Source organism: Erithacus rubecula (genome assembly GCF_903797595.1).
Source record: "Erithacus rubecula genome assembly, chromosome: 2".
NCBI lineage: Eukaryota > Metazoa > Chordata > Aves > Passeriformes > Muscicapidae > Erithacus > Erithacus rubecula.
Window position 1 is genome coordinate 57,171,975 of NC_136685.1, and position 23,931 is coordinate 57,195,905.

Consider the following 23,931-nt stretch of genomic DNA (forward strand, 5'->3'; position numbering starts at 1 on the left):
AACTCTGTGTTAAGCCACACTTTGCCATACTGGTTGTTGGAACAAGGACAGAGGGTACTTCTCCAGTGTGGGCAGCCTCCCAGCTCACATCTGGAAATCTGTGAAAACTGACATTGTGACAGAAGCTGATCAGTTTTCCTCTTGATCTAGAATTAGCTATATAATAATGATAAAATGTTAATCATGGAAATCAGCCATATGTCAGGACAGATGAAAAAATTGCTTGAAGTGAAATGCTCCTGTTATTTTTCTTGTTTTCTTGTGTGATACTTTTATCTGGATCTTTTGATCAATCTTTCCTTTCTGTTATTGGGAGTTCAGGCATTGGTGAAGTGCTCACTCTTCCCTACCTGTTTAATGTGGTCCATTTATGCTCCCATGCAGCAAACATCCCAAGTTACTATGAAGAGAAAAAGGAGAATTGTATTTTATGACTTATAAATGGCTAAGAGCTAGTATGTTCTAGAGATTATCTGATGTAAGCATCTGGTTTGCAGTTGTGTAGAGTTCGGGAACGTGGAACCAAATCCAGGTGGTTTCTTTAAATTCCAGTTTTATGTTCATATTTGTACAAAGCAGACTGTACTAAGAGAACTTAAAAGCTCTCTTTGAAAGGAGTTACGGCAAGGGTTTACAGATAATTGTAATGGGCTGGTGACTCAAATATGTAAAAACTAAAATGGAATTTTGTTGTTCCATCTCAAATTGTTGGAGTTCAGTAAACTTGTCTTAATTCTGTTTCCTTAAAACAAAAGAAGTAGGAGAAGCACTACACAAATACGGTGTTGCTAACACCTGACTTTGTGTGCTGGTATCTGATGGGCTGGAGAGACTGCTGTATTATCTTTGCATCTTACTTCACTTAGTTTCTTGTACAGTAGTTGGCATGAATATTTAAATGTCCTCTGTAAACATAAACAGTGGTGTATAATGCAAGTGATGTGTAGGGAGGGCTGAGTTTTTCATGTGAGTGTCGTTGGTTGCTTTCACATTTTTTTTAAGATATCAAGATATTTAAGATTTCTTTTTAGATATCAAGAAAATTTACTGTTATTTTATATTTGTTAATTAAAACCACGTGTCATGCACTTGTTTTTGACAACAGTTGTATTAATGTAGTTGCTGTTGTGTTACAACCCGCTCATTCTGTACTTTTTTAATGTTAAATTTTGGCAAATCATCTTGGTTGATAACTGAAAGAACAGTTTGTTTTTTTTCCTCCAAACTGAAATACCTTATGCTGAAAAGAACATCTGCCATTCTGGTCATCCTGCGTCCATACACATGTATGGTATATATTTTAACATTTATATGCAGCACTGAGGGTAGCAAAGTGCTGACAGGCTTTAAATAGTGGTTCTCATAGGTAGGTCCTACTCAGCATCAAGTTAAAATCTTACTCACTGAGAGATGAGGGCATGCAATTTGAGTAACTTTTCCAAGAAAATAAATTTCAGGAGAGTGTGTAAAATGTAACCTAGCAGAAATTTGTCAATAAGTGTCCTCTTTTTAAGCAATAGATGACAATACTCTTTTCTTGTTAATGTTTATTAAGCAATTCAGTGACTATTTCTTTATTTCCAATGGGATTTGATTTAATTTAATGCTATTTAAATATGAAGGAAATTAACCTAATTTATTAAGATAGTATGTATTTGGCTTGACTTCTAAGTATTATTTTTTTGGTTTTTTGCATTGGAATTGCAGATACTTGTTACTATATATGATGTCCAATTATTACCATGTCATTATTTGATGCTTTTTTAATGTTGTGTCCTGGTAGCAGCCAGAGAAAACTTCTAAAATATTTCTGTAGAGAGATTTGTAACTGATATCCCTCACACTGGTCATAATCTCATACTTAGCAGATGGGCTAAGTCCTGATGTATCAGCATCAAAATGTTTATTCCCTTAGCTGCTGTATCAGTGTTACAGAGATTTATCTGTGTGAATATCTGTTCCTTTGTATCTCATTAGACTAGAGTTGTTCACAGCTTTCAAGCCTTCTAAAATTATATAGAAAAATTATATGAAAAATTATTCCTAGCTGCTTTCGTTGTCTTTATAGAATGTGGCAGAGGTATAAAAAAAAAGGTTATATTATTTATGAAGCTTTTAAAATTTTAATAATGTTAGTACATCTTTCTATTTTTTATTCAAAATTTCAGCACAGGAAGAGCTGTCTGGCTCTTTTGCCTGTTGAATAAGAGCACTGAAAGATGTTGGAATTAAGTGCTTTGTAGAAGTGCAGTGTGTTGTTGCCCTTCCACAGATATGTGTAGTAAGTTGCTCTGTGAGTGACTGTCCATCCTCGGGGATGTAAGTTTATGTGCCTGATGTCTGGTCTTCACTTGAGAAGCTTTAGGCTGTAGCTTAGCAGCATGTAGTACTGCCTTGTAAACTACAGCTGTGTGCAGCAGTTTGCTTTTTACAGGTATTTACAATAGATTTTACTTTAAGTATTTCTTTAATTATGATTGTAATGATAAAACTGTCGTTTGTGATAGTGGATGATGAAAAATTGAAATATGCTGATAAATTCCATGACTTCAGTAGACCTTCTCTTGAAGGCCATTTTTCTTAACAGAATTAAAGAAAAAAATACAGAGCAGAAATTGACTGCTTTATATATAGCATCAATCTGATCTTTTGTATTTTCCCCCCAATCCCAACATATAATTCATATAGCTCATTAGATCTTCAGGGAAGCCTGTATTTTTGTTTCCCCAAAGTTTGGAAAGGGAACTAGATTTATTTAAAATTATATTGTGGGGAAGTGAGTATTAACAATGCTGTTAACCTTTATGTACACTGGAATATTGTCTTGTATGTAGTGTCTTAGCTCTCCCCATCATTACTTTTTGCTGTACAAATCATTATACTATTTTATCAGAGAGAGGAAAATACAGAATCATGAATGTAATTAACTGGCTTTAATTGGTGTCCTGGTCCCGATACAAAGATGTACATTTCTGTAGGAAAGAGTCTTAGAAACCACTTTTAGCACTATTACTTTGATCATATTTAAGACTTCTAATGCTATCTGTGTAATAATCTGTTACATGATTTCATGGACATTTATTTGGCTGTCATGTGATTCTTACTTTGCAAGAGCATGACCCTGGGAATTGCTTTTGTTGAGCAAATTAGGATTTGTAGCAGGTGTATGTTTGTGGACTCATTTTGTCCCTGAAGTGCCATTCAGATTCAGGTCTTCCCTGTAAGGTTTTCCTGTGATTTATATTCAGCATTTAATTAAACATGCATATTTCTGTCAAAAGTTTATTGATTGTTCCCCACCTGATTATCAAAATGCCAGTTTTGTAGGACATGGTTGGATGGAATTGTCATACAGGAAACCAGTGAAACAGCTTCCCCCCGCACAAATTCACTGTAAATTTTATGTGGTGTTTTCTTTAGCTTAAATGTTTGAGAAGCTTAACGTTCATTTGTATTTTGTGTTTTCCTGTTTTGTTGACAATGTGTTTGGATCTAAGCATGCTCAGTCATCTAAAATGCTTGAGGCAGGCAGAATAGTCTTGTCCACAGCTTTCTAGAATCAACTGATAGATCATTAGATGTCCCTAGACATTGAAATCAAATGTATGCTACTGTTAAGTGTGCTGTCTTGAAAAAAACACTGACATTTTTGACAGTAACTTGAAAGTATTCTCTTTACTTCGGCTATGTTTTTTCTCTCAGAGGAGAGTAAAATTATCCCCCAAAGATCATACAGGAATCATGCATTAATGCTCTTAGTTATTTAACACTTGTTTTTTCAAAACCTGAGCTAACAGTTAGAAAATGGTTTACCTTACCAGTACAGTCAGACCCTTGTGACTTGTCATTGATTGTGTAATTCTTGCCTCATCCCCTTGTATTCCCCCTACCCTGTTCTGTAGAATTTTCATATTTATTCCTTCCCTATCCTTGTGTGATAATACCATCTACATTTAGAGGAGGAATGTTTCATCTTTAGTTTTCCATTGTGCCATAGTCCAAGAATGGACAGTACAAAACAAAAGCTCTATATAAATTTTTAATATATATTTGCAGTTTTGTTGTTGGTTTTTTATTCAGGGTTTAACCTTTTCGTTTATTTTAAGAAACTCAATCTTAACTGAAACAGCATTTTCCCAAATGTTGTGTTTACGTTGTGATGACTGCTTAGGAGAGTTTTTGTGTCAGAGTGACTCTTGGGTGAATACACAGATCACTGGAGCAGTTTCTGGGCAAATATCAGGACACTGTTTCTTCTCTCGAACTGGTAGGATAGATGGGAAATAAATTTTGGTTTGATTGAGATCAGCATATTCTTTTTTCTGCTGCAAAATCAGTTACTAAATGAATAGGAAAAATTAATTGATCCATCGACTAGTAAGGTGGTTTTAAAATTTGATTTTATTATGTATGTACATCATTATCAGGTGATAAATGTGCAGTTGTTTGGAGAGAAATTCTTAATGTACATTTTAAAAAGAAACTTCACACACTGGTGCTTTCTGCAGCAGTGCCTCAGATTTAAACAGCAAATGTCTGTACTTACAGGATTTTCATATAAGAAATGGTGCAAATACTTTGACTTTGCAAATCTTTACGACAGGGAACTTAGGAAGATAACTAGAAAAAACCAGTTTTATTTGGTGGTCAAATATCTTTCAGCAGTAATCAGACATTTAAAGATACTGATCAGTTTTTGCCTTTGAACAAATGCTTCATATGAGTTCATGATATAGCAAAGTGGTAAGTGGCTAGTAAATGGAAGATTTTTTTCATAATTCATAGAGTCATATGGTAGCTCAGCTCTAAAGCATGTTTTTTTTGAAGTTTACGTTTGGGTTTCTGTCTGCTCCTTTTCTTTGTTCTTTCAGCTTGTAAACGTGAGCTAACCTGTTTCAAAACCTCTGAAACTTCTGGTTCTATCTGGCACTTGGAGATTACAGTGTTTCACTTTCGATCCTCTGAAATGAACTGTATTTCTACTGTGAGAAAATGCAGCTGCTTGATGTGATAAGGCTCGAACTTCATTTGAATTAGACCTTTTAAATGGAGAGCTACATTTTATACTAACATACACATAGCTGACTGTAATATATACGGTTATCTGAAAGAGTGGGTGTGTTTCATTATGGTATCAGGGCACAGACTTAGCAAGTTCATGGTAACAGTTTCGGTTCTGAGTTAATTCCCTCTAGGGTATGTCAGAGCTGCGCATCCAAGCTAAGGACAACCACACTGGGCAGTTTGGAGCCACATCCACCAGCCTGACTCTTGCTCGCCCTCTGCTCATCTCATGTGATGCGCTCCTCGGGTGAGGAAGATCCTTCCCAGTTATCTTCACTACTGAGGTTGTATTGACATATTCCTCTCCTTGGTATTCCTGTTCACCAGCTGGAGAACCTTTGTTCTTCACTTGTAAGCTTCTCCACAGTTTTAGTTATCCCTGATGATTCCATGCCAGCCTTGGAGATTGTGCGGTTTTGAGTGCCCTGTGGGTTAGTGATGTTGCCTAAATGGTGTGGATCTAAATGTCTATTTACTGCATTTACTACTGAGATTTTTCTGGTTTACTCTTGAGTTGATGCCTTCAATGCAATCTCTCATGTATCAGCAGATCTCTTTGCTAAATGGCAATAGCCAGCTTCAAAGCCAGTGTCCACTACTTTCTGTGTACTTGAGCTTAATTTGTCTGCCTGATTATTATTTAGTAGTGTCATGGATGTTCCTCTTCAGCTTTTGACAGTCTGACTTTTACCTAAGCAGAATATAGGTGACAGAAAGCACAAGTGGGTTCTGTTGGGACTTCCCTTTACTGTGCACCAAATGACTATTCATTCAAATTTTTTGCTGGCCATGTAGTTAAGGAGTAGGTGGTTGGGTTGTTTGTTATGCAAGGGCCTGTTTAAGACAGCTTAGTTTCTTGGGAGCCTTTTGTGAGAGATCTTTGGTAAATATGATTTGGTGGTCCAGTTGGTGTTATATCAGTGATTTCTCACTGTGCTCATGGAATCTCAGAGAAGAACAATATACTGAGATGTGGCTTTTCCTTAAACAGCTGCATGGTATTATCTGTGTCCCCACTCAACTTTTATTTTGAGTAATTTATATGATTTTTTCATTGAATCTAACTGATCCCATTGTTTCCTAATTCTCCACTTGAGCCCGTCAGAAAATCGTGTTGTTTTCCTGTCTTTCAGAGCTACAAGATTGAGACTATTTTAAATGAGAGTTGGTGAATCACAGCTACCAAGTCTTTCATTCTTGAGTTCTGTTCTAATACTTTGTTATTTTTCACATTGTGAGCTTGTTTTTTACCTTCTTGTAACCACACTCCAGGAGGATTCTGGTGTGAGGTAAAAGCTTTTCCTTAGTGTGCAGATCTAAAAAAAGAAAACGTGGTGGTGGGGAGATGGTTATCTCCTATGCTCCTATGACTCCTCCTGTAAGTGCTGATTGTCCTGGACAAGCATTTCAGTAGATTTCTATTCCTTCTGTCTTTTGAGTAGTGCTGATTTTCATGCTTTCTCCTGTTTGTTTCTCAAACTTGATCTTGATTGCACTCTCTTTTTCATGTACATTACCAGCCAGAGTTTATGGTCACTCCCACTCCTCACCATTCTTTTGAATATTACTACTGATTTTGTAAAGTGTATAATTTTATTTCAGGGAGTTTCCTTGATTTTACTATTAAGCCATGTTGCTTTTTTTTTGTTTGTTTTATTTAAAAATTTATTTTATGTGAGGGCAAGCAGTTGCCTTCTGCAAATGAGTGTGCGTGTCTTACAAAACTAAGACACTGGTCTTAGAGGGCAAACTGGTTTAGCTAAACATCTGTGGGAAAGGGCATACAGGAAAAATTAAGCTAGAATATAAGCACAAATTTTTAAAATAATACATGTGTCTTTAACCCTTTATTCTTCAAATTCTAACTGTCTTAATAATCTATCCTGGATGAAAAACAGAAGTTTTCATTACTAGAGAGGCAGCCAAGTCTTGCTTCTCTAGTTGGCCTAGCAGTAAGAGAAAATGGGTTTGATGGATGGCTTTTTGGATGGATAAGGAGCTGGCTGGATATGAACATCCAAAAAGTTGTGGTTAATGGCTACCGTGTCCAAATGAAGACCATATGAAGTGGTGTCCTGCACGTGTCCACACTGGGATTGATACTATTTAATATCTTTTTTGATGACATTGGCAGTGGGATTGAATGGAACCTCAGCATTGAGGTGGAATTGATACACTTGAGGGATGACATCCAGAAGGAGCCTGACAGGCTTGAGGAGAGAGCCCATGCAAACTTCATAGTGGGCAAGGCCAAGAGCACAGTCCTTCTGCAGCTGGGTCAGGGCAATCACCAATCTTTCCAAGTGAACACACTTTTCAGAATGAAACGTTTTGCAGTAAATTAAAAGCTTCTTTAAGATGACTAAGGGAAAATAATTTTTGAGGAGTTATTTAATTTCTTGGCTTCTTCCAGGTACTAAATTTGCAATCTGTTGTTTATTAAATGGCTGTTAAAATCTGTAATAGGTGTATCCATTGTCTAAAAAGCCTCTCTCTACAGAAATACTGTTTTACTCTTTTTATTGGTTTCCTTCATCCACCACCTTTCCCCCCTTGAATTATCAGTTCTTAATGCTAAATCTGCCTGTTTGCTACCTGGAATAAAATATTGGGATGTTGGCAACAGCTCATGTTATGCTGTTGGCTTTTGGCATGTTCCTGGTAAGTGGTGCTAAGATACCTGATTAAACATAACTGATGTCTCAGAGTCAGTTATGTGCACCTCTTGCTTGTTTCCCAGCACTGTGTAATGGCTTCCTTGATACTTTGAACTGCCCCATTAGGGCCCAGATTATTCAAAGCTGATGGCCTGGTCAGGTGTGGTTCCTGTGTGAGTCAATGGTTCTCCCTCCTTACAGCTGTGTGTGTTGTAGGTGAAGGAGTTCCTGTGCCAATCTCATCTGGGACTCTTGTTAGATTGGCAAGATTGGATTCTTGAATCTAGGCTGATTTCATGTATCTTCACGCACTTGTAAATTGCTTTTGCTAATTAGTGTTTCGGGCTTGAGAATGCTGACCAGGAATACCCAAAATGACTTTGCTAAGAAACAGTATATAAACAAAAAGTTTCTGATGCTGCAGTGTTCCCAGAAGTAGTTTAGCTCTAGTCACACATCCAGCCAAACAGTAGCCAGGATAAGTGGTTATAGTTTGGTAATTACGTGTGAGTAACTAGAAGCTGAACAGTGAGCTGTAAAGCTCAGTCTCCCACAGCACACTCCTGGAAAAGCCGGCAGCCCACCCCAGGCTTGGACAGGAGCACTCTGTGCTGGGTTAAGAACTGGCTGGAGGAGTGGGACTGCATCCATCTGGTGGCCAGTCACCAGTGGTGTCCCTCAGGGGTTTGTGCTGGGGGCCTGTTCTGTTCAATATTTTTATTGATGACATAAATGAGGGTATTGAGGCTTCCATTAGTAAATTTGCAGGCAGCACCAAACTGGGAGTATGTCGATCTGTTGGAAAGTGGAGGGCTCTGCAGAGAGACCTGGAATGGTTGGATGGAAGGGCAGAGTCCAATAGCATGAAGTTTAATAAATCCAAGTGCTGAATCCTTCATTTTGGCCACAGTAACTCCCTGCAATGTTACAGTTGTGTGTCTGAACAATGCCCAGGCAGAAAGAGACCTTGGGGTGCTGGTCAACAGCAGACTGAACAAGAGCCAGTTGTGTGCCCGGGTGGCCAAGAAGGCCGATGGCATCCTGGCCCGGATCAGGAATAGGCCAGCAGGGAGGTCATTCTTCCCCTGTAGCTGGCACTGGTGAGGTCACACTTTGAGTGCTGTGTCTGTCCAGTTCTGTCCCCTCAGTTCAGGAAGGATGTTGAGATGCTTGAGTGCATCCAGTGAGGGGCTGGTGAGGGGCCTGGAACACAAACCCTGTGAGGAATAGCTGAGGGAGCTGGGGTTCCTCAGCCTGGAGAAAAGGAGACTTGGGTGACCTCATCACTCTCTACACCTCCCTGAAAGGTGGTTCTAGTCAGGTGGGGGTTGGTCTCTTTCTCCAAGCAGCAACCGACAGAACAAGAGGGCAGTCTTAAGCCGTGCCAAGGAAAGTATAGGTTGGATATTAGGAGAAAGTTTTTTCTGGAAGGAGTGACCAAGTACTAGAATTGTCCCCAGGAGGAGGTGGTGGAGTCACCATCCCTGTATGTGTTTAAAAAAGATTGGATGTGGTAATGGGTGCCATGGTTTAGTCAAGGTGTTAGGGCATGGATTGGGCTCAATGATCTTGCAAGTCTCTTCCAACCTAGTCATTCTGTGATTCTGTGAAAACAGAGAAGAAACTGATTGGAGAATTGGAGTTTTGCCCCTTTTCTCCCTTTGCCCTGTGGTGGTGAAGGAGCATACATTTTAGAAGTGCATTGCTTTTTGTTGTGTGAGCAGCATGTAAATAATTCAGAATATTTTGCAACAGCAATTAGCATTAATGAAAAGTAGTAACAGTTGTTTCAAAAGTGGATGTCTAGCTGTGAACTAGTTATAATTTCACAGTTTTAATGAAAATCCTTTCAAGCTGAGAACACAGACACACTTGGACAAACCGATTTTTTTTTCCACTTCATGTTTTGACAGCTATGAGAGATTTTGGTTAAAACTGGTTTTGACAAGAAAGGATGGGAAAAAAGCATCTCATGTTTGCAAGGAGAACAAATCCTTGTCTCTTGGAAACTCAAGTATGATGAAAGAGTATCTATTTGTTACCTTCAGTGATAAATTATTATAAGCAACTTAGGGAGCATGACCTATATTTAAGATTGTCTAATTCTTTCCATTGTGATCCTGTTCACTCTTACAGTTTGCTTTATTAAATATAAACAATTCTGAATTATGTTTTCTGAGCTAACAGTTTGCCAATTTTAGGAAATATTAGAAGTTAATATTAAAAAGTTAAAATAAATATTAGGAAGTTAAAGATATTTTAAATATCTGTATGAGTATTAATCTTGTTCATTATATTACATTTCTCATATAGGAAAGCAGAGGGTTTTTTGGCTTTGTTTCTGTTTCAATTACTGTTTTATGGATGACCTCCAATTCTTCCTGTCTCCAGGAGGGAAATAAAAATTTAGTTATGGATGATCATTCCTGTTATCAGAACTCATTTTTAGAACTGATATGTTTCTAAACATATGTTGTAAACAAAAATAAAATGTAAGTCAAGAATGTCCTTAAATCTGGTTTGACATTTTGTGTCTGGTCTTTTTATGTCTGAAAGTAGCAAATATCAGACAGTCCTTCTCTTATAACACTTAGAACTGAAGGAGAAAAGAGCAGCATTTTGTTCAAAATCATACATTGTGGGTAATGGGATATTTTCACAGCAAGTAAATAGCCTTGGGAGGGAGTTGCTTCTAATTACAACCCATCAGTCATAGCTGTGAATTTAGTTAGTGTAAAGTTTCACTGTGCAGCAAATTTCTGATGAATATCTGTCATGCTGGGCTGCTTCTGCTGGGAGATGTATGTACCAGTCAAATGAACAGAGTTAATACTGCATCCAGGGAGAACATTGTTGCAAAACTACACTACCTGTGTGCTGTGGTTGTTTTGCTGGTTAGATATTAGTAAAGTTAAGATGCTGTACTTGAAATTGAGGACACAGTTAGATTTTTGCTTAAGCATTTGTAATACTTCTGATACATTACTTTCCTGAGTTAATGCAGTGAATGAATGAAGTCTATACTTTTTACAGTCTGTTTTAAGTGTCAAAGTTGCTGCATGCTCATGCTCACTGGGCTTGATTTTGTTATTGTTTGGAAAATGAAAAGACCTGATTCAGCAGGCATATGATGATGAATATACTAAGTTAAGGTTTTGTTACGCTTCCATAAAGCATATGCATGTCAAGTCTGTCATTGTCAACATCAAGTATATCAATGTCTTTGCTCTGGAAAACCTAATAAGTGCTACTGTATTTGCATGTTGTATTTATTTTGTAACTTCACTTGAAATGCCTCCTGTTTTTAGTGCTGGTAAAGCTAGGTGTATGTATATATATTGCAAAGAAATGTATATACATTGCAAAGAAAAGCCTGCTCTCCTTTCAGCACTTTGAGTCTTACATTATATGTTACTGAGCTTTTAAAATTTATTTTTCTTAAATGAGAATGTCTTTTCTTACTTAATACATAAAATCCACTGAAAATTTAAAATTATGTTTTCTTGTGGAAAAATAATGTCTTCCGCTTACAACTGCAGATTTCTGATAATTTTTTTTTTCTTACAGTTGTACTCGCTAAATGATTATAAGCCACCCATTTCTAAAGCTAAAATGACACAGATCACCAAGGCAGCAATCAAGGCTATAAAGGTATGAAATCCATTAACTTCTTTTGAGCTCTTTTACTTTTCTCATATATGTCAAAATAATTTTGTGAAATAGTTTAATTTTCCATCTCTCCTGTGCGTACAGTCTCCAAGTTATGATCATATGTGATATCTGGGAATGCAGCAAAAGGCTGAAAGTTTTGTGGTACTTTCATTTGCTGGTTGTCATATATGAGAAAGAATTATACCAATTTGACTCTATCTGAATTCTGTGAGATCTGAAAGACCGGGTTTTTTCTTCAGTTAGAAAAGGAGACACTGACGCCTGTTAACAGATGAATAAATAGAAAACTACGATTCACTCTTCCTTCTTCCCTCTCTCCCTTCCTCCCTCCCCAGAATTTATGCATGCCTTTGGATCAATACAACTGTTCATTTTTCTAAATTCCTAGAATACCTTTTCATGAATATCGTTCATAGATTTCAGTTTTCTTGTTGCTTGGATACAATTTTTTTTTAAGTTCTAGTCTTAGTGCACTCATTAAAGATTATTTCTGCCACAAAGTAAAACTAAATGCTAAACAACAGCACAGCAGAAAAAGTCACTAAAAAAATGATGAAGGAAAGAAGTACGCCACTAGTGTTAAGCATGAAAACAAATGGAAACTCAGTGAAAGCTGGAGAAGTAAAAAAGAGGGCAGACAAACTGATGTTGCTATCTACATTCCTTTGCTGACAATGCAGATATGTTTTCAAATAATGAAATCCATATTGATATTTTATATAATTGGGAAAGAGTAATTTGATGACTGAAAAGTGAAATTCAGTGGCTTTAAGTATCTCTTTAAGTTAGCACCTGTGTGTTGCAGTATAATGGAAATGCTGATAACTTGTATTGAACTTAAACAAGTAGTAAATAATAATAGATGGTTCTATAAATTATACCAAAATATTATATTGTGCACTCAGCTTGGAAATCCTACTTCCACTCTCACCGTTTCAATGACATCATTTAATTGTGTGAAGTGGTTATCTCAATTATAGAGAGCCATTGTGATTATATGTGAGATTTAAAAAGCAACTCCATAGAAGACAGGCCAGCTTTAAAGAAAAGTGTGCAGCTGATGTTATTTATTAATGAAATGTAGAGAAGTTACATGTTAAGTAATGTTAGGTGAACATCTTCAGTCATGTACAGTGGAATAACCCTGTGTTTTGGTGGAATAATTATATTGTTATCCTAGTTCTCAATAAATAAGTATGCTATTCAAAAAATCCAGTGTAAAAAACTTTCAAAAAAAGGAAGAAACTGATGTTAGCTCTTTTATATGCTAATTATTTATTTTTAAAATATTTTAATTATTTATATGCTAATTATGTGTTTTAAGGAAGATTGGATGTTCTGGTGTAGGTATTGCATCGCTGTTTAATACTCCACATTTTTTGTTTCTGGTTTTGCTATCAATATATCAACATACTTGAACAACTATATTCATCTTCAGATTTTCTCTATTGAAATACTATTATATTTTTCAGTTCTACAAGCATGTTGTGCAGAGTGTTGAGAAATTCATTCAAAAGGTAAGTCAGTCAAGTGAGGGGCTAGGTGTGCATATGGATTAATATTTTTAGCACATACTAGTTTATTTCCATTTTTAATCACATTCAGTTTCTTTTAATAACCGGCAGCAGATCATAGCCTGTGATGCAGAATGACAAATATTTTGTTCTTTGATCTGAACTGCTGTGCATAGTGTTTTCAGACCACTTCTATGTGTATTTATTTAATGTTAAAAGAGACTGTCAGTGAAGAGCTAACAGCAAAACAATTAACAGTTATTTGGCTAGTGACAGTTGCTTTTGCTATTCTGCCAGGTTTTCCCATTGATTTTAAAACTGATGAAGATGACCTTCAGCCTCATCTTTTTTTGTAGCAGGAGATGCAGCATTTCAGTTGGTAGTTCTTGCAAATAAATTGAAACAAAAAATATTTCTATGACTAGACTAGAATTAATTTTTGGGAATATGGTAGTATTAATTTAAAGATTATTTCTAGCGAAGATATTTGTAGCACTTTCTTTTCTTACAGCAGTTAATTATTCTTGGGTAAAACTGCATTTTGCTTTAGTTTTGATAAACAAGCTAGAGAAGTTAGGCTGTTAATGTTGCAATGTTGCAATTTTCTTCTGTTACTCTTTATGCAAAGCAGTCTGGATTGCTCTGGATTAGTAACCTGTCTTGCTCGTTAAGTTTTATTCCTCGTTTCCCTGTTTACTCTGCATTGCCTTTTGCCAGTGGCTGGACAATGTAAACAGGTTTCAGCTTCAGCCTGGTACTTTTATCTGTCTTGGAACTATTTATAAATGAAATATTTTGGTACTAGTACATTGGTCCTGTGTGAAAAAAGTATTGTGTATGTGTTTCAAAGCAGTAGTAAAGACTGGTGGTATACTTTACCTATACTGCTAGTTTTTTGTCAAGTAGTTGTCTTTAGGGTCCTTGACTCTGACCTCTTCATCACTATCCTCTGATCCCTGTTCAATGCTGCAGGTGAACACAAGAGTAGGAGAGCAGGTATACATCTTATCCATCTCTGACCAGTAGCCCTTTGCAGTTTCACATCCTGAAATTAGCTTGGAATTGTCTGAGTTCCAAGCACTGCTTTTTAGTCGTGGTGGATGTGTTTGGCAGTTCAGTATTCATAGGCACAAGAGAAGTTTTATGCTCTGCATGAAATTAATGGCAGTTTGTGAGGGATGGGACTGGTTGTTCATGACCCTTCTACAAGCTGCTTTGAGTTACCTTTACACTTTTGCCTCCAGTGTCCAGTGCTGCTTGATGAGGAACTTCTTCACTGTTCATTGCTGGTTAGAGAAGGCAGATGTATGTTCTCATTGATAACTTGTTAATGATCTCCTTGGATTAGATGACTCCCTTTGGTGGTCTTGCTTAGGGGTTTTTAATTATTTCATCAACAATTTAGTGAAATGTACAACTTATTAATAACTTTAAATAATAACCTTTTGCTTTAGTAGAATGAGAGATAAGCAGATAAAAGCTAAGTATTTGATATTAAAGGAATTAAATTTTATGTTTAAGTGTTTTTCTGCAAGCAGTCACTTCAAGTTAAAGCTCAAGATGACTGAATCTTCCATTAAAATTTGCTGTAGACCTGACTAGAATGATGTCAGTGCCATCTCAGTTAGTTTGTTCTTCATCCTTTACAGCTCCAGTATTTTCTTTCATAATTTCATGAGGTTACTGAAACTTCAGATAAAATAGTTGTCTGTAATATTTTTCATTTGTGGCACTTAACTAATTGGTCTATTGTTATTTTGATTGGCTGTTTTATTCTTTGGCAAAAGATCACTTTGTTGGTCAAATGGTCACATTACATATATGTGAGGTTATTATTGGAGAGCCACACTTAATTTCTCTGAGTAATCAAATTGCCTTATTGATTATTCACTCAGAAAATAAGTAAATATTTGTGTGTAAAGCCTGTTCCATCTGAGATTACAGATATGCAGGTTCACTGCCCCAGTTTTTATGTTTAGTTTTTTACTGGTATTTTATTGTCTTTTCCATATAATCTATATTATTACATTATTATCATATATTGCTTTATGTGCCATATTTTAAAATACTTCACCTAATGTGTGTTCTGAGCTTTCTTTTTGAATGTCTTTGAGCATTGTTAATTTAAATATTGTGGAAAGTTCTGTATGCAGAATGCTGCCTGTTCTGTATGCAGAATACTCTTGTTTAATAATTTAAATAAAATTTCAGAAGCTACAATGTATTGAAGTGATTTTTTGAAGACAGTGTGTTATATCCAATTTAAGCTTAATGATGTGCATATATTCCTAACAGGATGCCACACTCATTCTAAAAATAAAGAATGTCATACTTAAAGACTTTGTTTAGACATGTTTAGAACCTAAAGAAAAACTTACAAGTGTTAGTAAATCAACACTTCTCAAAACATTTGTATCTACTGAACATTTGTATCTAGGGCATAGTAAAATTAATATTCTGAAGTGTTTGTTTGGCACTTTAATAAAGATTATTAACTTAGTGCATAATATGTCTACAGGACCAGAGAAGAAAAGGGTGTCCTTTTACCATGTTTTCCATAACACCTGTGTGATATACACCCAGTAAATGAATCCATAACATAATGTATTCTGATGATAACCTAATTATATTTTTGGACTACGTTTCATTCTGTCTTAAAACTGTTTGCAGTAATGTGATGTAATTCCTTTGCAGTTAAAAGACAAAAATTTTAGCATTAGCTGTTAAGAAAGTAAAATTACATAAGTAATTACTATTTTAGTTAGCAGACATGCCTTATAAATACCATGCTGTTGTAAATTGTGCAAGTTTTCCAGAGTTGTAAAATAAATATCATTGTTATATATTCAACCAAACAGATGCCCCCATAAATATGTTTTTCTTCTGCAGGGGAGGATATATCACACCCTAATTACAGCAATGTAAAATAAAGTAAACAAATTTTAACTTTAATGTTTACTTTGATCCTAAAGAAGGAAAATATCCTGAGTTACATTTACAGCTAGTCCAAACTTATTATTAAGAATTTAGTCATGCTTTATGCAGTTCTTTTAAAATAGGGTGTACATTTTAGAAGCATATGTGGTTTGCGTGTCATATTTTTTAGTAGATAGATTTTTTAAAGTTAATTCTTTAGCAGTAAGAAATTGGTTTTACACCATTTACATATCTTCAGAATGCATATATCTGTATAGATATATAAATTAAATAATAGAGGCTAGATGTTTTTTGAGAAAATTTCATTTTCCAGGGCAATTTATTAAATAGAGAATATCTTAGTATACTTGGACCCACTTAAAATTGGAGAGGATTTTTTGTATTTGCTGTGCTATTAATGGTTTGGTCATTTTTCACATATGCTCCTTTTAAATTACCATTCTTTGTAGTGCAAACCGGAGTACAAGGTGCCTGGTCTGTATGTCATTGACTCCATTGTGAGGCAGTCCCGGCATCAGTTTGGACAAGAAAAGGATGTATTTGCACCAAGATTCAGCAATAACATCATCAGCACTTTCCAGAACTTGTACCGTTGTCCTGGTGATGACAAGGTAAGCCATTTACAGATCTTTGTAGTTAAAACAATGTTTAGCATATCACCTGTAAAGAATAAAGATTTTAATCTCTCTTTCTACTTGCTGGAGGGGATCTATTATAAACTTGCCCTGTATATGTATTTTTTAACGTTGCTTCTTTTAGTGTAGGGATTAGAAAGATACATCCAGTGAAATTAATTAGAATTTTGAAAAGGTCATTTTTCCTTTGATTCTGTGATCATCCAGCAGCTAAATAAGGTTTAACTTGAATAGTTTGAATCACTAATTCAGTTGTTCCTTTGGATCATGGTAGTTGATATAGCTACCAAATTCTGTTTCTAAAAGATTGGCTGAAAACAGCAAAGTGCAAAGTTTAACTTCCTTCATATTTGTCCCTAGTTGTAAAATAGGTAGTGTTTCTTCTTGAATAACTGGAACAAGGTGAGGAATGCTAAGGGCTTTGTCTTCACAGAAATTTGTCTAGTAGAGTCATTAGGTAAAGTAGTAAGTGAGGCTGGATGCTACAGTAGGAGTTACATTTAGAATAATTACATGCATTCCTACAGCTTTATTTTTCAGCCAGATATATGAAAGCCCAAGGCACACGTGGAAGGTGATTAAGACCCGTTCAGCCCGTTGTGTTGTCTTAGGATTCCTGCCTTTTTAGAGTCGTTAGGACCTCTACAGGAAAATGCATTAGGATGTGCAACTTTTATGTGATTGGATAAACTTGAATGTCTGTCCTCTCTTCTGCAACTGAGTTCTCAGGTGTTGCTGAACAGGTTATTTAAGTTAAATGGCATTTTTCCAGTCTGTTTTTAGGTTATATGTGTGGTTAACTTGTGCTGCTTCAATTCCACAGTGTTTTACTTTGTTTTTTTTTATAAATAGGCATGATTTTTTAACTTGTATTTTTATTCATTTAGTTGTATTCCTTTAGCAGTATTAGTGTGTTTTGTAAACTCATTTAGCTTGCTACTTTGGGAAATACACTAATACAGAAATAGCCTTATGTATTGAAGAAGGAGAGATTGGAAAAAGGATAGATGCAAGTACTTAGTTCGTACCTGGTTTTAAAAAATACATAGTAAATTTATTGTAGGCTAAGAAATAGCACTGCTTGTTCTGTGATATTTCAGTGCATGGCAATTAATGTAGCACATTAGAGGTGTTTGATGTGAAGAGAGATAGTAAAACCTAGTTTATATAGGGTCCACAAAAGTCCTGTCAGGTTAATTTCTAGGATATTTTTCACCTCAGTGTAAAATTGTGCTTTTCAATCCTAAGTCTTGCTGCTGTTCTGCATATGGATTCAATATTATAGGAAGGTCTTGGTATTGTGAAAGTAGTTATCCTGTACATTGCCTAGCAAAAAAATGAGCTGTCAGAGACCTAGATATGTACCTGGTTTGTAACATTTTGATGTTTAATCTGATTGAAAGGGATATAATGGCGAAACAGAGGAGTTATCTTTATATGAGCAAATGTAGAATTTGTTTTTAAATCAAGCAGAAATGCAGTAACATTTTATTTAAAACTACAACAAAAACACCTCACTAATTCCTTTGTCTGACCCAGAGAAGGTGCAAGGTGTGGGTAGATACTGAGCCACAGAAGCAGTTTAATATTCCTGTTCTGGAAAATGAGGGAAGTTAGAGTCTCTGGTGGACTTGACAAGGACTACTTATAATACAGACTTCAAAGAAAGAGGACTCAGATACCAAAATGTTGAGTGGAAACCTTCAGAGATTTCTTTCAGGGAACTCTAAATTGCATCTTCCATGCAGTGAAAATTCAGCACTTCTCTCTATTATAGTCTATTATAGTTAAACCCTCTTGTAGTTCTGAGCGAACTTCTTTTGCTTTGTTTTGAACACTGTGGCAAAGTGCTCTATGCTCTTGTTTTATAGAGCTCAAGTAATTAAACCACTTTTGTGATAGCAAACGCCAGATCCTATGAAGAATTTCCTGCTCTTTGTAATACAACTGATTTTTTTCCCCAAAATAAAGCAAAATCTTTCCTTTTGTTGGAAGAGAAGCTTACTGAAAAAAAAGTCTGGAAGCAGATCAAAATGATGATCTGTTTATGATGTAATAGAAAAAATGTAATAGAAACGTAAGCTGAACAATGAGTTACAGCTAATGGAATTGAATGAAGTCTTAATCTTGGGGGGTTTTTTTGTTCTCCATGATTCACTTTTTTCTATATTACTATGTATTTTTAAATATTTAAATTCCTTACTTCATCAGAAGAGCTTGCAAAATATGAAGCTGCTTTATGCCCATTTTTCAGTGTGCATAAATTATTTTGGTTCATAGGCAGATCAGAATTGCATTTAGATATGTTAACTATAAAAAATAGGAGACTAATAATTCATTATTTTAATTATCTGTAATGCTTTAAAATGCTTCATTAACATAATTTTCCTTCCATGTCATCTTCCAAGACTAAAGACACATTTTTGTTTGAGACAACATTGTCATCTTTGCCATTGCCTAAGATCAGTACAGGTTCATAGTTTAGACACCTTTGGTGTGACCCAGTATAACTGTCCTTACTGTTTTCAAACCTTTAAGTCCTTCAGTCTAGACAGATTAAATTTGCTAGCTAGGAATTCCAAAATCAATAACAACAAAAAAAGCATGACTCAGATTTTTTGTTGTCTTTTTTCATTTTAGAGTAAAATTGTTAGAGTGCTAAATTTATGGCAGAAGAATAATGTGTTCAAGAGTGAAATTATTCAGCCTCTCTTGGATATGGCAGCAGGAATTCCTCCTCCCGTTGTGACCCCTGTCTTGCCCAGCACTACAGCTGCTATGAGCAACAATACTCCAGGTAAACAAAACCAGATGGAGGTCACACTTTGAATCAAAACACTTCTGTCAGCTTTGGTATGTTGCCTGTTAACATGCTGAAATTTCTCACTTGATTGAATGCTAGAAAGAACACCATCAAGATCAGGGAAACAGGAAAACGTTATTATAAGTGTGCGCTTGATTGTTTTTTGCTCTGAGCATCTGCCTTTCATGTATAGGTAGATGGCAGGAAAATGGATTTTTAACTTTTTTGGCCAGATAGAAATGGCTTTTGGCACCCACTTTTGTAACCCACCTTTTGCTGGTCCTGTGCTGAAAACCAATGAGGTGGACAAATTCACCTTAGTTTTCCTTGGCAAAGCAAATATGTGAGATTTTCAGATCTTGGAGTGCCTTTTCTGCATCTTCCAGATCAGTATTTTTTATTTTTATATAGTATGACTACATTAAATTGTTGGAATCATAAGTCTTAAATTCTGATTGACTTTTAAAATTTAAATTGACTTTTAAAACAGTAATCTAGTCATATTTAGCATTAGTTGCTGTATCTCTACTTCTGAGCTATAAATGCAAAGGTATTTGTAGGTATGGAGGATTCTTCTGGATTATGGCATGAAACTAGTTATCAGAGTGCTGATTTAGCCTCAGTTTTTCTCTTGAGAAAAAACAATAAATCAAGCAATCCTGATGAATCCAGCTGATGCAGGTTGAAATTTTTAGTAGAATCTTTAAGACTCCTCCTAGGGATAAAGTACAAGTCCAGTGAGATTTGGACTAGCAGACAAGTAGATTGCTAACACTTATCTTTTGGTATATGTAATTTCCTCTGAATATTTTGGAATACTGTGTGAACCTATTTATTTTGCCTTCATCAAAGTTTTTGTTAGTAGTCCCAGGAGGTCAATAGTGAAAAGAACTGTGAACTACACTAATAGAATAATTCTGCTACTTGAGGAATGTTGATGTCAGTCTATGTTATTTCTGTGTGCTCTCCTTGTATGTCAGAAAAATAGTTTCAATTGATGTGCTTTCTCAGTATTCAATAACAGCAGGTTTTTTTCTTCTCTAATGCCATTTTAAATCTTTGTGTTAAAATATTTTTGGCATATTGATTTTTCTCTTTTTTAGGTACACCTGTAACTCCAGTTACCCCAGCCAATGTGGCGCAGAGTTTACCTGATCCTTGGGTATCTCAGATTGCTAACACAGACACCCTTGCTGCTGTTGCACAGATTTTACAGAGCCCTCAAGGCCAACAGGTAACTATTTTGTAGACAGTTACACTGTAGACACTGTAGACTGTCTGATACTTTGTGTCTTTAAGGTACAGGTAAGGAATACTTTCGTGAGCGTCTCTTTCATTTATGTCCAGTATCCATGTTAACTTTCCCATGAGGTTGTTCATCACAAATAAGTTCCAAGTCAGTTAAAAATCAGTGTTACCTTTTGTAGCCAGCCCTGTTAAAAGCCAGCACCTCTAGACCTTAAAAGTGTCTCAGAAGGTGATTTCAGATAATGTGGTCTGTCATACGTACTTGTCTCCATAGATGACAAGTATGGATCTATTGCAGATGACTCAATCAAGAGCAACAATAAGATTTCATGGATATTGATATGAAATAGAATGCTAATTAAAGCATATGTCTGTTGGATGCCTGAAGGAGAGCTAAACATTGTACAATATTACAGAATGGAAGCAAACTTGTTAAGGAAGTATACTGCGTATTGATTCAATTTTTTTTGTCTTTCCACTAACTAAATATAGTTTTTATTTCGCAGCATTCAAAAATAAGATTTTGAAAGTTACTGTGTTTTTCAGTTTTTAAATGCTCAACTCCAAAAATGTCTTGATGTCCAGCATCACAAAAACTGATTGTCCTCATAACCTGCAGTTAGATGTTAAGTACACACAATTGGCTTTCTGTGTAAAAATATAGATAATTTTTCAGTCTGTGCTAGAGCTGTGATACCTGCATAACTTTGGCATTATGATTTTTATTTGGACTGAGGTTGTTTTACCTGTTGGCATACTAAATAAAAATCTCATGCATATGAATGAGAAGCAGTGGCCAGTAAAAGCTCTGGTGCTGGCAATAGCAACTTAGTGAGAGTGTTTTACAGTATTTAAGTAAGTAGAGTTGTCTGTAATTGTTCATAAGTCAAGTGGAGGAAATATTTTTATCTGATCACACTGGAAGAAACTAAATCACTGAAAAGGAAAGTAAAATGAGTTTATGGAAATATGAAGGAAAAATAATGGAGTTAGTTCTTAAACAAAGGATATTAAATGAGAATGGTAAATATGTGGAAAGTCCGTAAGGTAATTTTAAAGATTGTTGCTTAGAGAATATAAAAAAAGAAAATGAAGCAAGAGAAAAATATGAAGATGAGAAGGGATTTAAAATTTTAAAGATAGCAGATTGCAGAGAAATAACATTTGGATATTTAACTCAAAATAGTCTTAAGCAGAAGAGACAGACTGGGTACACAATAAATATGTACATGCAGATGTCTAGGGTTGGTAGAGGATCTATGATATTTGCTTACATCCTGTCCATCTCTTTTCTTCTTGTTCTCCAAACCATTCCATGTGCCACAGCCTCTCCCTGGCTTCCCAGCTCCAAAGACCTTGATTTAATTCTATGATTTTGTTTTATGGGTGAGAATGCATGCAGGTAAATTGAGAGTCTAGACATAAGAGAGAGCCGACTAAGAAAAATGTGACCAACAAGAATGTGAAAAGAGCAAGAATGGTGCCCATCCAGGATTTTTCCATTCTAGGGCCTCCATCTCTGCCTCTTCAGTTTGATTCCTTCTTACTGAGAGCAATGCACAGGCTGGACCAGCTCTATCAGACAAAATGGGGCGAGGGGGAACTCTTCAGCTTTGCCTACTGCAGTAATCAGAGAAAGCTCTTGCTGAGGTAGAACAACAATTGAAGCCTTTTCAGAGGCTCTGCTGTATATGAAATCTATATAACTGTTCATAAAAGAATAGGGAAAATTGTTTCACATTATCAGAAAGTAACTCTAAAACAAAGGTCACACATTTTTGATGCATTGTGGAAAAAAAAATCCAACCTAGTCAGTTTATGAAGTTTCTAGTGAGGCTAATAAGAAGGGAGGGATTGAACCCTTTTAAGAGTTCAGTGGATAAACTTATAAGGAGTTGGAATATTGAAGGTAAGGGTAATCAGGGACTTATGTCAGCAAGTTTGAACTACCTGAATTTGCTCAACCTTTTTTCCACAAATATCTAAAGATAAGTATCTAGAGATTTATCTCTAGGAATGTCAAAGAACTGCTTCCTCTAATTCCACTGTTGTTTAGGAGAGCTTCTTTTCATAGGGTTAATACCTTTTCTTAAGGCAAATCTGCAGAATTTTATGGAAGCATCCCTATTCAACAGATAAATTGAACTCCACATGAAAAGCCATTTATTTCCTCATTAGGAAGATTATATACAGATAGGAATTTGAAGTAAGGAAATCAAGAGAGACCAAGTGATTGGTTTGTACATTTGCTTTTTATGTTTTGTTAATGTAGCAAGAGAACTGGATTCTATAAACCCACACATGGGTTTCACCATGAAATTTCACTTGTGCCTTGTGCAGTGATACCGATGCAAGCTCTCCCTGCGAACAGGTTGCATTGGCATGAAGTGGAGCTTGCCACAGTGCAGTTCTTTTCTCTGTAGAATTGTTATTGTAGGACACAGATTATCCTAATATAGGTGGGCCCTTAGGAAGCTGGAGTAGGCTAACAGATTTTTTTCAGGTCAAAAGGAATCAAACTGGAGAAACAGAAGAGGGGGAACCCTAGAAAGCAGGAAATCCTGAGTGGTGACTGGCATCATCATGCAACCTGTCAGAGCAAGTTAGGAAGAAGAAGCATCTGCCTATCTTATCAGCCCCAGAAAACAAATTAGCCAGTAAGTGGGAACAAAATTTGCTGTAAGTGAAAACAAATTAAGACAAAATAATAGCCATAGGTTAGATGATACTTCGTTCCTGGGAAGTTTTTTTGCTACGTGGAAGGGGAAAAGTTTATTTTGTGCTTTGTTTTTTTGCTTTAAAAAAATCTTGTTCAATGTATTTGTTATCTTTTCTCTTTTAGCTTCAGCAGTTGATACAGACACTGCAGATTCAGCAGCAGAAACCTCAGCCTTCGCTACTTCAAGCCCTGGATGCCGGTCTTGTCGTCCAGTTACAGGCCCTCACAGCACAACTCACAGCTGCAGCTGCTGCTGCTAACACACTTAATCCACTGGAACAGAGTGTCTCTTTTAATAAGGTAGAAGTAGAATAATAGAAATTTGAAGAAGTATTTATTTTTGAAATCTGTGTGAGAAGTTCTTTTGGATTTTATTGTTAGACTTTGGACATTTAAAAAACACATTAATATACTATAAAGTGCTACAGCTTGAAAATACAAAAAGTGTCTGCACAGTAGTGCAAATGAAAAGATTAGTTTTATACGAGTTTAGGGCTAAATAGCACATTTTAGAATATCTAGAGTTGGAAGGTTATTGAATATGGTAATTAATGGATTTGATTTATGATTTAGCAGTTAAGCCATTGCTGCATATTTTTCCCTACCCTTTGTAACACAGCAATGAGAATTGTTTCTTACAAGGTAATAAATGGAAAGTATACAGGAATTAATATACATTGGG

General features: G+C 35.8%; 1 protein-coding gene across 4 annotated transcripts in view; it reads left to right on the forward strand.

The window, feature by feature from the left end:
• SCAF8 (SR-related CTD associated factor 8) overlaps positions 1 to 23,931 on the forward strand; it is a 145,764-nt gene that overhangs the window by 9,360 nt on the left and 112,473 nt on the right. For 3 of the 4 annotated variants that reach the window (XM_079331130.1, XM_079331131.1, XM_079331132.1), the window contains exons 2-7: positions 11,289 to 11,372; positions 12,866 to 12,910; positions 16,294 to 16,455; positions 19,120 to 19,276; positions 20,386 to 20,516; positions 23,373 to 23,549. In XM_079331130.1, coding sequence (XP_079187256.1) covers positions 11,289 to 11,372; positions 12,866 to 12,910; positions 16,294 to 16,455; positions 19,120 to 19,276; positions 20,386 to 20,516; positions 23,373 to 23,549 — 756 coding nt within the window. Of the gene's footprint in view, positions 1 to 11,288; positions 11,373 to 12,865; positions 12,911 to 16,293; positions 16,456 to 19,119; positions 19,277 to 20,385; positions 20,517 to 23,043; positions 23,188 to 23,372; positions 23,550 to 23,931 lie in introns of those variants that run through there. The other variant, XM_079331133.1, reaches the window with a different exon arrangement.